Source organism: Meriones unguiculatus, chromosome 5 (assembly GCF_030254825.1).
Source record: "Meriones unguiculatus strain TT.TT164.6M chromosome 5, Bangor_MerUng_6.1, whole genome shotgun sequence".
Lineage (NCBI taxonomy): Eukaryota > Metazoa > Chordata > Mammalia > Rodentia > Muridae > Meriones > Meriones unguiculatus.
The window spans coordinates 111,809,821-111,825,154 of NC_083353.1; the positions used below are offsets into that span (position 1 = coordinate 111,809,821).

A 15,334-nucleotide genomic window follows, 5' to 3' on the forward strand; every position below is an offset into this window, starting at 1 on the left:
TTAAGCAAGGGGTCTGAGGATCAAATTCAGGCCCCCGTGCTGGCAGGGCAAACATTTTACCAACTGGGCCATATCCTCGGCCCCGTTCTTATATATTTGTTTCAGAAACATATTACATGAGCCCTGGAGAAATAAGCTATTGTCACGGTAGAGTCGGTTTCACCTATTTTTGAACTTGTGGTAACCTGCCTCCTGAGTGCATGTGCTACTATGCCTACCTCTGGTCTTATAGTTTAAAAAGATAACTCAGAGCCCGGTAAATATCAAAGTTCAGGCTTATCAGCAGAAGACAAGAGAAAAAGAGCTGCACCAACCCCAGGAGACCATCGGAGCTTAGAAACTCTACTCTTTTGGCCAGGAGGCTAGGCCTACCGCTACTTGCTATGGGCCCTTCCTGCACAGGCGTGGGTGGTGTGTGAGAATTTTTGCACGGTCCTGGCCCAAAGCTTCAGTCCCCTCCCCAGGCATCGGCTATGCCTCACAGATGATCGTCAGTCTCCTCAACGTCTACTACATCGTTGTCCTGGCCTGGGCCCTCTTCTACCTCTTCAGCAGCTTCACCACCGACCTCCCCTGGGGAAGTTGCAGCCACGAGTGGAATACAGGTAAGATCAGTGCTGAGGAGCCACTTCCTTCTCCCGCCTTGCTGCGTTAGCCAGGAGCGAGGCTGATGCTGTAGCCCAGGCATCTAATCTCCAGTTCAGCCAAAAAGATGGTGATTGAACGGATACCGAGAAAAAGAGTGAAGGGCTGAGGTGGAGCTCAGTGATAGAACACACGTCTGGTGTGTGAACAAGGCCCTGGCTTCCTCCTCTGACACTCCCCTCCAATGGGAGATGTCCCCAGCCTCACAAGCAAAATGTCACGGACTTTAAAAAACCTGACATGTTCTATCTCCGTACTCGGCAAATAGAACTGAGTTCTGTGTTCAGTCCCTGACTCATTTCTGCCTGAAATATGGCTTGCTTGATGTGTCAACTTATTTGTTTTTCACGTCTGACAGGATCTTAAGTTTTCCAAACTTGTAATTTCTCTGGGCTCAACTTGGCAAAGAGCTGTTTTGTCTGTTATCTGTGAAATTTATGATGGCAATTAACTGCCGTGTTTGCAAAGCCACGTGAGCAGCCTAGAGCAATGGAACTATCGAATCTGACGAATTTGGGAGCCGTGATAACAGCAGAGCCATCCAGGGTGGGACTTCTCAACAGCTCGGCCTACGAGGCTGGCTGCGCTCTCTGTGCAGTCCTTGTGGCTACCGAGCTCCTGACACATGGCCAGGGTGTCTTCAGGGCAGAATGGTGGGGTTTTCACTTTAAGCACTGGATGGGCTAAGTGGTGGCCCTGCTGGACATCACAGATGAGGACCGTGCTGGCCGCTGTTCTGCTTTGCTTCTCATTGCTACATGTCACGGTTACTGTCCGAGTATCTTTTAGTGCCTGTATGATAAATGGTAATGATACATGCGTTCTCGTATATAGAGAGAGGTCACTTGGTTCTGAACTGGAGTTTGAATCCCTGACTTGGCAGGCTCAGATGAGCTTTTATTATGCCTTCAGGATCTGGCCTCTGCCTGTCCCTCCTAGTGCACCATGGCAGTTAGTAGCCTAATGTTTTCCCCTCCCTTCTCAGGAAAGCCCTTGCCCATCTCTGGTGCTGCCTGCGTTCCGCCATCTTTGTCAAATGAAAAGTCAGATCTCAGAAGTAAACTCCCCAACACCCCAAGATTCCAATAGGCTCCTCTCAAATGTATTGGTGGCCTTGCACTGACCCCTCTCCCCTCTCGTTGCTCACTGATGTGGCTGTCCTATTAGCCGGAAAGGCAGCGAGGCCGAAAGGGTGCTCCATCCTAGCACAAAGTGGCTACCTTCCTTAGAAGAGCTCAAGAAAATATTGAAGGCCTGGGGATATAGGTCTGATCTAAGCCCCGTGACTGGCAACGCTTGAGGGCAAAGAGCCCCACCCTCCTGGAGCTGTCATTGGGTGGCTAAGTCCTAGGGTTACTCTTGCTGTGACGAGACTCCATGACGAAAAGCAAAGTGGGGTGGGAAGGGCTTATTCATCTGATGCTTCTACATCACTGCTCATCAGGGAAGGAAACCAGGACAGGAACTCAAATAGGGTGGGAACCTGGAGGCAGGAGCAGATACAGAGGCCGTGGTGGGGTGCTGCCGACTGGCCTTCCCCCTCATGATTTTCTTAGCCTGTTTTGTTATAGGACCTGGGACCAGGGTTCTAGCCCAGGATGGCACCACCCCAATGGGCCGGACCCTCTGCCATCAAACACTAGTTAAGAAAATGCTCTAGGGAACTTACAACCCAATCTTACAGAGGCTCTTTCTCAATCGAGGCTCCTTCTTAGCTTTTGGGGAAATTGACAGAAAATCAGCCAGCACGCACACCGTGAGCCAAGTAGACAGGAGGATAGAAAGCAGTGGTATGTGTTGTCAGGCGTGGTGGCAAGCACTTTTACTCACTCAGCTATCTTGCTGGCCCCCAAAGTACCCGTCTTTATGTTCTCCAATATCAGATTGCTGACAAGGTATTAAAACGAGTGTCAGCATTATGTAAAATTCCCAAGTGATGTGCAGGTAACAAAGAGCCCCCATTTATTGCTCCACATTTATCTTTTCATCAGTCACTCATGTTAATATCTATGTTCTAGAGATCAGGGAAGAGATGCTGGGGGGGGGGGGAGGGTGTCAAACTGTCGCTCACCCAAGGCTGCACAGTCAATACCCAGACAGTCAGCATTCAAGCTGGCACTCTCTGACCTCGCCACTGCGCCTGTGTTCTTGGCCACGTCCCTGTGACTTTCCTAGAAGGTGTTCTTACCATTTATCCAAGGCTGCGACTCCGCATGGGACAACTCCCCGGGGGATAGATTATATTGGGAAGCACCTGGCACCCAGAGCCGCTTCCTGAGTGCCGTCGGACCGAACACTAGTGAGAATCTGCAGACAAACAGTGGGCGGTCCACAGTGGGAGCATGCGAGGGGTGGGGTGGGCTCTCGGAGGGCTCCTACGTGGGAGAAGATGTGTGGCTCCCAGGATTCTAGCCCAGGGACCCCCAGCAGCACGTTAACTTTGATCCTGTTCTCTTTGGTCATGCCCAGTGTTGACTGATGAACTTTCTCTTTCTCTTTCTTCCTTCTTCTGGGGTTTATGGGTAGAAAACTGTGTGGAGTTCCAGAAGACCAACGACTCACTCAATGTGACTTCTGGGAACGCCACCTCGCCAGTCATCGAGTTCTGGGAGTAAGTGAGGTCCTTCTCCCTTTTGGATGTGTGGCTTCGTATTCTAAAGAAGGGCCCGGGCTCTGGGTTTCCCTGGGCAGCACCTAGGTGACTTAGTTCTATGGTGGTTAATGCGGGACCGCTCTCAGATGAACTTTGTGATGAGCTTGCTCCTGGTAGAGAGTGTCCGTGTACATAGAGAGCGCCTGTGCTCCTGACCACCCTCCCCTCTGGCTGAAGGTACTTCACGCCATCCCCACCCTATCCCCAAATGCCATTTCCCCAAGGCTTGATCCCGGACACCCGAGCATCAGCATCGTCAGAGAGATGAGAAAGTTTATGTCTGCACCCCTCCCCCATGCTTAGCCAACACTCTGAACAAACCGAACGGGGCACAGTGCATGTGGGTCACAGGTTAACTCTACCGCCATGTCTGTGCAAAGGAGAGCAGCTCAGGTGTCAGCGTGAGGAGCAGACCAGACTTCAGACGAAAGCCTGGTGGTGTCGCTCTGTTGCCCATACAGTGTTGGGGTGGTTTGTTGCTTAGCATATTTGTGTTCCTGGTCCTATCCCCTACACAGGAAAAAACTCCACAAACAAACAAACAGCAGAAAAGGGAGGGGAGGAAGGAAGGAAAGAAACCTGAAAAAGAGGACGAGGTACATCTTCTCTCGTAGGAGGCGGGTCCTGAAGCTCTCTGATGGCATCCAGCACCTGGGGTCCCTGCGCTGGGAGCTGGTCCTGTGCCTCCTGCTCGCCTGGATCATCTGCTACTTCTGCATCTGGAAGGGGGTCAAGTCCACGGGCAAGGTATGTGCTGCGGAGCTCCCGTCCCTCCCATCCCAGGACAGCCTGCCTTTCACAGCCTGGTCAAGGAAGGAGGGCATGACGCAGTAGTTTATGTGGCTTTCTTCCTTGGTTTCTGTGCCTCTCGTGGGCTCCATCCACGCACTCCTGGCAGATTAGTGCGAGGAGAGAGGGAGGAGGGGCAGCACCAGAGTTGCTCTCGTTTGGAATCCACAGTGTGTGTGGATTGGCCCAGAGAGTCGGAAGTGGTGTGTGTGTGTGTGTGTGTGTGTGTACTTATGAACATCCTGAGCTCCGCTGGGCTCCTGCCCTGGAGGCCTCTCATAAATCTTCTTTCCTAATCTGACTGCCCAGGGATGAAGGGATCACATGACACAGACATTTGCATACTAGACACCGGGGTTGTAGTTCTAAGCACTTGTGTGGGCAAATGCCTGGGTCCATCCGGCCACTCCACAAATACTGAATAGCATGGATGGTGGAGCTGGAAGGAAGGAGAGGTGAGTTTTGCTCCAAGGCTTGGAGAGATGGAGCTGAACAGCTGCAAAGCTGAGGCAGGGGCAGAAGGGGAATTCCCTCGGCCTTTTCTGCAGGGTGGGAAACTCCTGTGTTTCCCTGCTGGGGAATCCTGGAGGCTGGCACCTTACCTCCGTCCTCACTCCCTCCTTTCTCCTCTGCCTCGGCAGGTGGTATATTTCACAGCCACCTTCCCCTACCTCATGCTGGCGGTCCTGTTGATTCGAGGAGTGACGCTGCCTGGGGCAGCCCAAGGAATTCAGTTTTACCTGTACCCCAACATGACACGCCTGTGGGACCCCCAGGTGAGAAGCCTCTACAAGGCCGCCAAGTAGCTTCTGGGTGCTTGAGCTGTATGGCGTATCCCAAGCTCCTGGGTAGTCCCTAATGCGTCTGTGGTGGTGGTCATTGTGGTGGGAGTGGGAGTGTTTCCTTCTGCAGCGACTGTGCCAGCAATTGCTTGTGGTCATACAGTGCCTGCCACTGTTCTTTCTTAGTCTGCAGCTGCCTGGGAACTTGGGACCCTGGCAATAATCCCTGGGGACTGCAAATACCACTAAGCCCCTTTGCTGGCAGGCCGTGCCCCTTTCCTCTCCTCGTCCTCAAATCCCATGCTTCCTTCTTAGCCTCCTTCCTTGTCTCTTCCCCTCAGCCTGCCACCTCCTTTGCCCTGTGGTGCCCTCTCTCTGGCCCAGTGACCTGACCCTCCAGCCTCTGCTTCCTGCTCCTCCCAGAGCAGCTGGGCTGGTGTTAAGTTTCTTGTCAGTTGTCTCTCTTCCTTCAGGCCTCCCTTTGCTGTCCGCACGCTCATTCTCACTCCACTGCCTACAGCTTCGCTGTGTCCAGGCTGGAGCGCCGGAGGAGGGTTGTGTCTCTTTGCAGTGAAGGAGGACCAAGCACCCTGATTGTAAAGCCCTTGCTTCCGGCAAGTGTTCCCTTGGCAGGCGCGTTGAAGGCCAGTCAAGCAGCAGGAGTGTGGAGAATGCTACCCAGTGTTACATGCTTCAGCCTTTGCTTCCTTGACTCAGAGGGGAGAATGTGTATCAGCCAGTAATGCTCCTCTTGGTTTTGGGGGGACTCTCTGCATCAGCTCAAGGACCCCCAGGGGACTTGAGGGTACGTGGCTCCCAACACTTAGAAGACTGTTGGATGGCCTTCCAAGTGGTTAAAAAATAGCAAGGCACAAGCCCTATCTGTGGAGTTGCTGGAAGATAGCAAGGGCTCCCTGGGCCCGAGGTGACAGTTCCCCTTTGGGCTATGAAAATGCCTCACAGGGTACCACGCCATAGGAGCTTCCAGGACTCCGGAGCTCACTCTGCAAAGCTGCCTTATTGTGCAGATAGGCAGACTGTAGCCCCGGGGCACACGCAGTATTTAAACGGTGTGTTTCTGTTCCTTGATTCGGAAGGCCCTTGTCTTTCCCTGGAACCAAAGGGTTATGATGGATAGAGGACAGTAGGCAGGCCGGGTAAAGTCAGGCTTGGATCCCCCTAGCAGAAGGGACCCGTCGAGGTTCTGGAGCAACAGAGCCGAGGCAGATCCTACAAGCTTTCTGAGCTCTTCTGGAAGGCGAGGTCCCTGTCTGCTCACCCTAGTTCAGCCTGGCTCCTCGTGCAAGCCAATCACTGAAAACTGTGTCAAGCTGCACTCTGTGCCAGGTTCATTCTAGCTGTAGTGTTTGATATAGTTTTCAGAAGACCCTTCCTGTGGGCCCTTCAGCTCCAGCCATTAGTGAGGCCATTAGTGAGGTCTGAATTGCCATCGTCCAATCCTCAGGCAGCTGTAGGCTGTAGGCTCTTCCATAGGCTTCGAGGCTGTGGCAGGAAGCAGTTTCAAGGGCAGCCCCATGTTGAAGGTAGGTAAGCTGAGCCTTGCCTGTAGGGTGGGACACCCCCCTAAGGCCCTAATTGAATGTAGTTGGCACTCTTTGGGGAGTGTGATAATTCCAACTGGTGTTTGCCTGGCACTTGAGAAAGGTACAGATTCCCCACTAGGTAACACAAAGACCAAAGGCATCTCTCCCGCCAAGAGCAGAGGCAGAGAGCCAGGGGAGACTGCTGGGCTCCTCTCTCATTTCCTTCTCTCTGCCAGGCTTGCTGTGTGCTGGCCAGGTTCCTGCCTTTCCCAGGCTCCGGGGCTCATGCTGAGAACTGGCTGTTAGGAGCACAGCACCTGCTTTGCCCGGGCCTGTGTCTCTCCCTCATCCCAACCTCTTGTTCTACTGAACTTTGGCTGATGGATAAGGCCAGGGAGTCTGGGTAGATTGTCCAAAGGGCCCTGTGGAAACTTTTGACCCCCACATGTCGAAATTCTTATGAAGTGGGGTGTTGTAGCCACAGAGCAAAACTAGTTCTTTATTTTGGTGCTGTCTACTGAGGGCCGAAGCAAAAGCTGCTCATGTGTGCGAGGTGCTTATCTCCTGCCAGGCCTGACACAGCGGGATTGTTTTAAATCACCAAAGGCATCCCGAGTCAGGTGTTCACCTCATGTTATAGATGGAGATATGAAAGCTTAAAAAGTTGGAGAGACTTGTCGAGAAGCAGAAGCTAGTCTATGAGAGGGGTAGGTTTGGTGGTGAGTACTTATTGAGAGTCTGCTTCATCGATGATATTTCCAGAACACACACACACACACACACACACACACACACACACACACGCACACTCACACTCACACTCACACACACATGCACACGCACACACGGACGGACTCGTGACTCATGCAGCCCACAAGGCATGTACCACTATCTGAAAGCCTATGAAGTATCTGAGTTCTAAGAGCTACTTATTATTATTATTATTATTATTATTACTCTAGGGTAGGGAATTAACATTTATTTAGGCATCAGGCATTTCACACACACATCATCTGTTGCTGCGCTGACTTTTCTGATGAGAACAGGATGGTTCAGAGAGGATACATCCAGCAGCCAGGAATGAACAGAGGTGGGGCTGGAGCCCAGATCTGCTTGACTATGGTTGTTCCATTGTCAGCCATGCCCTTCTCAGAACAGCAGGCATTTATCCACAAACATGGAGGATGAAGACATCGTTCCTGGATCTGCTGAGGTCTCTTCCTCTTTCTCCCCAATGAACTCCTTTTACCACACTCCACCAAGTGTTTTTTCATACTTCTTTTTTTCTGGGTCAATCTTCAGGCCCAGTGGGTGACACATTAAAGTTTTGTTCTGAAACCCAGGGTGCCTGGAATGATCAGGGACTGGGTTGCCTGTGGTGGGGAACAGAACAGCTTGCTCTGAGTGTTCCAGAAGCCTCCCCACCCCAACCCCAACCCTATCCTGTTCCATTCCCCTACCTCAGCAGGCTTGATGGGCTGCAGCTGCACAGAGCGTGGCCTGCCAAGCTCACAGCCAGAGGGCTTTCGTCAAAGGCCACAGCTGACCCTTGAGCTCTGAACTCTCGCCCTCCTGTGGCAGCTTCTCTGTTCTCATTAACCTCTCTCTCCTGACGTGGCCCATTGTGCTCCCCTGTCCCCAACCCCTGCTAGGTGAGGCAAACAGCCAAGTCATGGTTGCTCTGAAGATTTCTTCCCAAATCCAAGCTCACAAATGTGCACGGTCACAGGATGGAGCCGCTGCTGCCTAAGGGCCGTCACAGTGTCTCTGTAGGCGTCACAGGGATGCTCTTGTAAAGCAAGGCCAATGCACTGTGAGGCATGGGGCAAAAGTCCAAGGCCAGCGAGGCTTGCGGCCTGTACAGCCATGGCCTGAATGGCCCATTTGGGAGAAAGCAGCTGGCATCTAAACAGCTGTCCCATTAACTCAGCCCTCTCACCTCCGGCCCAGGGTACCTTCTCTGACCATGCTCAGTGTCTCTTGCTCCAGTGTCCTGCTTTTTCAGTGGCCCAGATCCTATGCAGTTAGGCAAGACTAGGACAGAACAATATGAGAGGCCACTGTGCTTCCATGAGGTAACTGGGACCATTTTTTTTTTGGGGGGGGGAGCAGAGGATCTGGAACATCTTGAAGGAACAGCCACACATGGGTGGCATCACTCTGAATTTCCAAAACACCCTCACCTGTCCTTGTGGTCTCCCCATTCCTGTCCCCTGCTTGTCCAGCTGCTCATAAAGACTCAGTTCCCCCACTTTCCCCCACTGCAGCGTCCCCTCATGGTTAGCTGGTGCCTTCTACCTCCTGTGTTGTCTGGCGAGCTCCGGCCCTTCTCCATCCTGCTATGTTTCTCACTGTTTCTGGGTTTGCCCTGGAGTGGGGTTCTCAGTGAGCAGAGGGGACAGAAGGCTGCAGACACTCTTCCCCTTTTCTCTGTTATCTCTCTGTTTGGTCCCCATGCCTGTAGAGACAGAACTATAATAAGAGGCGGGATAACTTCCTGCTTCTGATGCCCTTTCTCAAGGACTATATGACAGCATCCCGTAGCTGACTCTTAGCATCGCCAGGGGGCTTTGGAAAAGGTACGCGTCCTTGGTGCTCCTCCAGCCTTTGAGATCGGAGTCTCAGCCGTGGACATTGACTTAGGATCTGAGTGATTCTGAAGTGGTCAGCTGCCTTGGGTCTCCTAGACCCTCACCATGTAAAGAAAGATGGGCACTTGAGGAGGACTGAGTATAGTGAGAGAGGGTGGAAGTGGGGTGAAGGCAGAGCAGGGAGACTGAGGGGGGTGGTTCTTGTTTAGGAATTAGGGAGGGGCAGGAAGAGACTGGAGAGCTTTGTGTGAGGCCAGAGTTGGGCACCGGACTTGTTATCTGTGGAAGGAAATGCTGGGAGGGAAGAGGGCTGCAGCCTCCGGAGCACCCTCCCGCAACCCTGAAGAGTGCCTTAGCCCCGAGCCTTGATGTTTTTTCTAGTTGGGCTATTATTCTAGCTGTTAGATCTAAACCACAACATGTAAGGCTGGGTCGGCCAGCTGAGATAACAGTGACAGCCACACCGAGGTCAGGATGGGGGGAGCCTTTGCTCTTCCCTTCACCCCCTGGACTCCCGTGAGTGGAAGACTCTTCTCCCTGCTTTTAAGACACAGAGTGCCGTGCAGCAAGGCTCCAGGCTTGAAGTGGCTTTGGTAGTGTGGACCCACATTTCTAGAAGTGCCTTCACCATTGGTCACACTGCCATGAGACCCGAGAGGAGGACACGGGCAGAGTCAAGGGCCATGACCGAATATTTGACACCCAGTTCTAGATTAGAGCATCCTCTCCACCTCTCCCCCATGCCTCCGTGAAGTTTTCTTTGAATGCCTGACATCTGTTCCATCCTGTGGCATCTGTATAGGGGCCCAAGGTGGTGAGCCACTAAGTGAGTGGCAGCTCTGCCACCAGTGCCAGCCAGGACCTGGAGCTTGCCTGTGTCCTCCCATGGAGACTCAGGTGGCCTTACGTACGGTTCAGCTTCCTCTTTTCCATTGTGTAGGTGTGGATGGATGCGGGCACCCAGATCTTCTTCTCCTTTGCCATCTGTCTGGGCTGCCTCACGGCCCTGGGCAGCTACAACCAGTACCACAACAACTGCTACAGGTGACTCTCCTGACTCTGGCCAAGCTAGATCAGGCTGGACCACACTAGCTCACACACCTGGTCCATCTGCATTCCAACTTAGAGCCCCAGCGCCATGGAAAAGTAATAATGGGCTGGGCAGAGGAGCGTGGCCCAAAGGGTAGCTGTGATTGGCTGGAAGGCCACATGAGCTACCCTACCTTCCCTGGCTGATTAAGAGGCTCATCGGTACAGGAGAGCTAAGCCGGCAAGGCTGGGAAGTAATTACAGATGTTGTGCAGTGGTGACACAGTCTTGACGACTCTCCCCTGGCAAATGATGTGTCCTGCGACATTCTCATTTCACTGCCTCGGCCTCCCTCCCAGACACCCCTCTTCATTTTATGATCCCTTCTCTCTTGCCTACCTGGTCCACACTCAAGAGTTTAAGCCAGTTTTAACATTATCTGAAATATAGCCCCCAAATTCTACTGTGCACTTCAAGATCAGATCGAGGTGTCTAAGAATTATCTGTTGTTTTTGATTATCCTTGTCCAAACCACATGGGCTCATAGCAGAGAGTCGGCGTGCCCAGAAGTTCGGTAGCAGTATGTCAGGGCAGAGGTGATGGGGTGTTTGGAATGTTTGGCATTTTCCTTCCACACAGCATCATCCTTTCAGGACCACCATGGTTTATTCCACATACGAGCTAGTTGGGGGGTCACGGGGGAAGGAGGAAGGGAGCACTTTGGACAGTTTAGATCCGGCCAGGGAGTCTGACCCTTGGCCTCTGCAGCTTTGGGAGAGGTGGTGCCCCCCCCCCCCCGGGGTTCCTGTTAGCTCCTGGACAGGAAGCCCAGGTTTCTGGCAGTTCTTCTCCGATCTAGCTCGACTCCTCCATCTCCCGCCTACGCCCCACAGGGACTGCATCGCCCTTTGCATCCTCAACAGCGGCACCAGCTTCGTGGCCGGGTTTGCCATCTTCTCCATCCTGGGCTTCATGTCTCAGGAGCAGGGCGTGCCCATATCTGAGGTTGCCGAATCAGGTGAGTACTCAGGGGACAGGCAGCCGGGATCCAGAGGGAACGCCGGAAAAGCTTCCAATTTTGGAAGCTTTTGAGTCTGGAACCCTAACTGTATGGGTCTGTATAAACACTCCTGAATAAGAATCTCCCAAGCGTTTTTGATAAAGGACGCTGAAGCAGTCTATGGCATATGCTATGTGGGGAGCGCCTGGCCCTTACGTAAACCATGTGAAGCTGACACCAACACTATCCAGCTCTGTTCTAACGTGGGAACTGGGTCCAAGGTCTCAGGGTCCCCTTGTTTTCCAGAGGACGCTTCCAATGGCTTAATCAGGCGTTGGCAGGTGAACTTGTTCTTGCCATTTGGAGCAGCTGAGAGGTTAATGGACAGTAAATGTGTCAGTGGGTTCTAAGAGTGGCGCTGGTTCTCTCACGGTGGGAGGAGAAAAGACTTCTGGGTAGCCGCCGTGAATGGGAGGTCCAGACTGCATCCCTGGAAGTCTTTTCCTTACTATAACTGTCAGCACAGTCAAGCCACTGCCCTTTCCTGCTGTAGTTTTCAGCAGGTCCCCCCCCCCATCTTTTCTTACTTTTCCTTCAGGCCAGATTCATGGGTTTGTTTGGCCTGTGAGCTCCTAGGTTTCGTTCTTAGCTCGAGACCCTTGGTTGGAGGCGGTAGATTTCAGTGTCCAGAGCTCTTGTTAAACCCAAGTTTCTTCATTGCTCGGGTCTCTGGGTTCTCTTCTTGCTGGTGATACAGCGGGTGGTGTCTTGGGTACTGGGAACCAAGTACGAAGTTTGGATGGCTTGTGTCGGGGGTGTGCCAGTGATGATAACTTTCTTTCAGCTCTGTAATTCTGTGGCCCCACCTTGGGAGGCCGTGGGGTTGCAGAGGCCTGGAGTTGGCTCAGGCCCTGGGTTATGTTCCTCTGCTGCTGCTGTAGGTCCTGGCCTGGCTTTCATCGCCTACCCTCGAGCTGTGGTGATGCTGCCCTTCTCGCCACTGTGGGCCTGCTGTTTCTTCTTCATGGTCGTTCTCCTGGGACTAGATAGCCAGGTATCTGGTGGCTACTCCAAGTCTGAGGGATGGATGGTTGCGGAGGTCGGGTGGAGTTTGTTCCTCAGGAGACCCTGAATAGTTCGGGACTGGTGAATATCAGAGGTGGAGGCCTTGGCAGGGACCCGGAGGAGATTTCTGGGTGGGGCCAGTCCATACCCACCACACACAAGGGGGCTGGAGACGGAGGCTGCTGGCTGGAAGGAAGCGGGACTGCCTGACAGGGCTTGTCGAGGGCGCCGTCTTTCCCCCACTTTCTCTTACCCTCTCATCCAGTTTGTGTGCGTAGAAAGCCTGGTGACGGCGCTGGTGGACATGTATCCTCGGGTGTTCCGTAAGAAGAACCGGAGGGAGATCCTCATCCTTATAGTGTCCGTCATCTCCTTCTTCATCGGGCTGGTCATGCTCACAGAGGTGAGAGTCTGGGGGCTGGGTGGGGACCAGATTAGGAGGCAAACAGACAATGACACCTGCTGGGGAGGGCCATAGGACAGGCCTAAGGTCTTGGGGGCACCAGGACTCCCTCTTTAGCCACCAAAGAATGAACGGCAGGAGGGTAATTAGCTCCAGGGTTACAGAGAACATATGGAAAGAATGGATGGGAAATCTTAGAGTGGGAAAGGTGAGCTCTCTGGTGGGGTCCCACAAAGCAGTACCTTGGGGAGGGGTGGCCTTTGTCAGTGTCACACTGGAAGAAGACAGGTGGCAGGGCCCATCAGCTTGAGAAACTGATGTCTATCCTGACCCTTCCTTAAAAGACTGTATACACTGTCTGCAGCTTTGGGGTTTAACCCTGAATAGTCTCAGGGACAAAAAATAACTGCTTTCCGATGTTCATCATCTTCCATCCCAAAACAATGAGAAAAACAGCTATCGCCTATGGCTGGTCAGGGCCTCAGAGATTAAAGCTCCCTTGTCTCTCATTACTGTCTGTGAGCCTCACCACCTCCACCCTGCTGTGAGGCTGTGTGTCTCGGGGGTCTTAGGGGTCCGTCCTTCAGCTCCCCTCCCCCCACACAGGGCGGCATGTACGTGTTTCAGCTCTTCGACTACTATGCAGCCAGTGGCATGTGCCTTCTCTTCGTGGCCATCTTTGAGTCCCTCTGTGTGGCTTGGGTTTATGGTGAGTGCCTTCTGCCCTGGGCTCAGAGCCTAGCACACTCTTCCACGCCAGCACTCCAGACAGAAGAGAGACACCCGCCTCTCACGCGCACTTTTTCTGTCACAGCTGTACCTCACGCACCAGAAGGGTCCCGAATGCTTAAACAGCTTCAGTGTTGCCTTTCCGTGCTATTGTGTCCGCCAGTGAATCCTAGCCAAACACATTCTCCCAGCCATGGTCCCAAAAGGCAGCTATGTCGCTTGTCTGTTTGTCCATGCCCAGCCTAGTCTGTTTGGCCCCAGCCTGACTTCTCACAGCCTGAAGCCTGTCTTTTGTCCCCTTTCCTTCTCCCTAACAGGAGCCAGCCGCTTCTATGACAACATCGAGGATATGATCGGGTACAAGCCATGGCCTCTTATCAAGTATTGTTGGCTCTTTTTCACGCCAGCTGTGTGTATGGTAATGGAACTCTCAGGGGGTAAAGGCAGGGTGCAGGGTGGAGGGGGATTGTGGTCGCAGTGGAGTGTAGGCCCGTAGCTCCTCAGGCCTTGGACATCACCTTGGATTCTCACTCATCCTCTCACTGGATAAAATAGGAAGATAAACCCCTCCTTTCCCTTTCACGGAGGGATTAGTAGAGGCTCAGGGCTGTCCGATGAGCTAGCATCAGTGCAGTGTGAGGATGATATCCTAGACAGGGCTGGCACACAAGGCGAGCATGCTCAGAATCACACTTGTGGGTGCAGCAGCCGGCCTGCGGAGCTCTTGACACACAAGTGCCCGTCCTCAGTGTCTCACAGGAGAAGTGTTCTCCTTACGCACGCAGCTCACTTTACAGACAAAACAGGCTCGAGAGGCGAACTGCACAAGCCAGGCTGTTTCAGAGAGCTGGGACTCTGCAGTTCCTGAAGCTCCTACTGGGTGCCTGGTATGAGCTGGGTGCTGAGGGCCAGGGGGAGACTGGAGCCCTCAGGGCCGACTTAGTGCAGGAGATGGTAACAATTATGTCCTAATGGGTGAAGAGGGACGGACCCAGGATCCCTGCAGTGACGGCAGGGGTGGGGGTGTACGCTGGTGATGACTACCCAGGAGTGGATTTTGAGCAGAATGTGGGTGGAGCTTGGAGACTGGCTGACCTAGATAAGCAGCATAGCCTGATGGGAGCATAAGCCCAACCAGGCAGCTGTGGGTGGGGGGTGTCACGGGGGCGCCGACGGCACACCAGCACTGACCTCTTTCTCTCCTTCTTCATCCCAGGCGACCTTCCTGTTCTCCCTGATCAAATACACGCCACTGACCTACAACAAGAAGTATACTTACCCGTGGTGGGGGGACGCCCTGGGGTGGCTCCTGGCTCTGTCCTCCATGATCTGCATTCCTGCCTGGAGCATCTACAAGCTTAGGACTCTCAAGGGCCCCCTCAGAGAGGTAGGGGGGAAAGCCACGAGAGATAGGAACCTCACTGGATGAGTAGGCCTTGGATGGCAGGTGGGTGTTGCTTTCCACGGGAGCTGGTGTGGGTACCAGGGATTCAGAGAAAGAGTACCTGGGAGCCTTCAAGGGGGACACAGGGTAACTACGAGACCCAAGCAGTGACTGTGGGGTTGGCAGCCGGGAGAGGTTACAGTGGAGAAGGCAGACAGACGCTGGTGATGAGGAACACTGGCAGGCACCCCTCCTCTGCCCTGACAGCCGTCTCTACCATCCTTTCAGAGGCTCCGCCAGCTTGTGTGCCCAGCTGAAGACCTTCCCCAGAGGAAACAGCCAGAACCCACTGCTCCTGCTACGCCTATGACATCACTTCTTACTCTCACAGAACTGGAGTCTAACTGCTAGAGTCCAGGGCCTTTGATGTGCCCATGAGCCTGGCTGTAGGGACGGCCGTAGGAGCAGAGGGCAGCAGAAGCTCCCCTCTGTGCTGGGGCAGTTAAGACAAGAGGGGGTCTTTGGAGCCCACCTTCTGAGCTGGGTACCTCCTATTTTGACTCCCCGATTCCAGAGTGGTCCAAACATTGTGACAGGCCCGTGCCAGTAACACCCTTTCTGGGCAGTGTGGGAGGCCCAGGGAGGGCTGGGGAGATGAAAGCCTGGTTGGTCGCTGGGCCCTCTTCCCTCCATGCCATTAAATCCAACTTCCTCCCACAA

At 53.4% G+C, this 15,334-nt stretch overlaps 1 protein-coding gene across 6 annotated transcripts in view; it reads left to right on the forward strand.

Annotated features, from left to right (window-relative positions):
- Slc6a13 (solute carrier family 6 member 13) overlaps positions 1-15,334 on the forward strand; it is a 37,592-nt gene extending 22,258 nt beyond the window's left edge. For 4 of the 6 annotated variants that reach the window (XM_060384141.1, XM_060384138.1, XM_060384142.1 and 1 more), the window contains exons 3-14: positions 465-605; positions 3,172-3,256; positions 3,913-4,045; positions 4,729-4,863; positions 9,945-10,048; positions 10,927-11,051; positions 11,975-12,087; positions 12,364-12,501; positions 13,108-13,210; positions 13,548-13,648; positions 14,447-14,617; positions 14,903-15,334. In XM_060384141.1, coding sequence (XP_060240124.1) covers positions 485-605; positions 3,172-3,256; positions 3,913-4,045; positions 4,729-4,863; positions 9,945-10,048; positions 10,927-11,051; positions 11,975-12,087; positions 12,364-12,501; positions 13,108-13,210; positions 13,548-13,648; positions 14,447-14,617; positions 14,903-15,025 — 1,452 coding nt within the window. In that variant the 5' untranslated portion in view covers positions 465-484 and the 3' untranslated portion in view covers positions 15,026-15,334. Of the gene's footprint in view, positions 1-358; positions 606-3,171; positions 3,257-3,912; positions 4,046-4,728; positions 4,864-9,944; positions 10,049-10,926; positions 11,052-11,974; positions 12,088-12,363; positions 12,502-13,107; positions 13,211-13,547; positions 13,649-14,446; positions 14,678-14,902 lie in introns of all 6 variants that reach the window. The other 2 variants (XM_021632617.2, XM_060384139.1) reach the window with 2 other exon arrangements.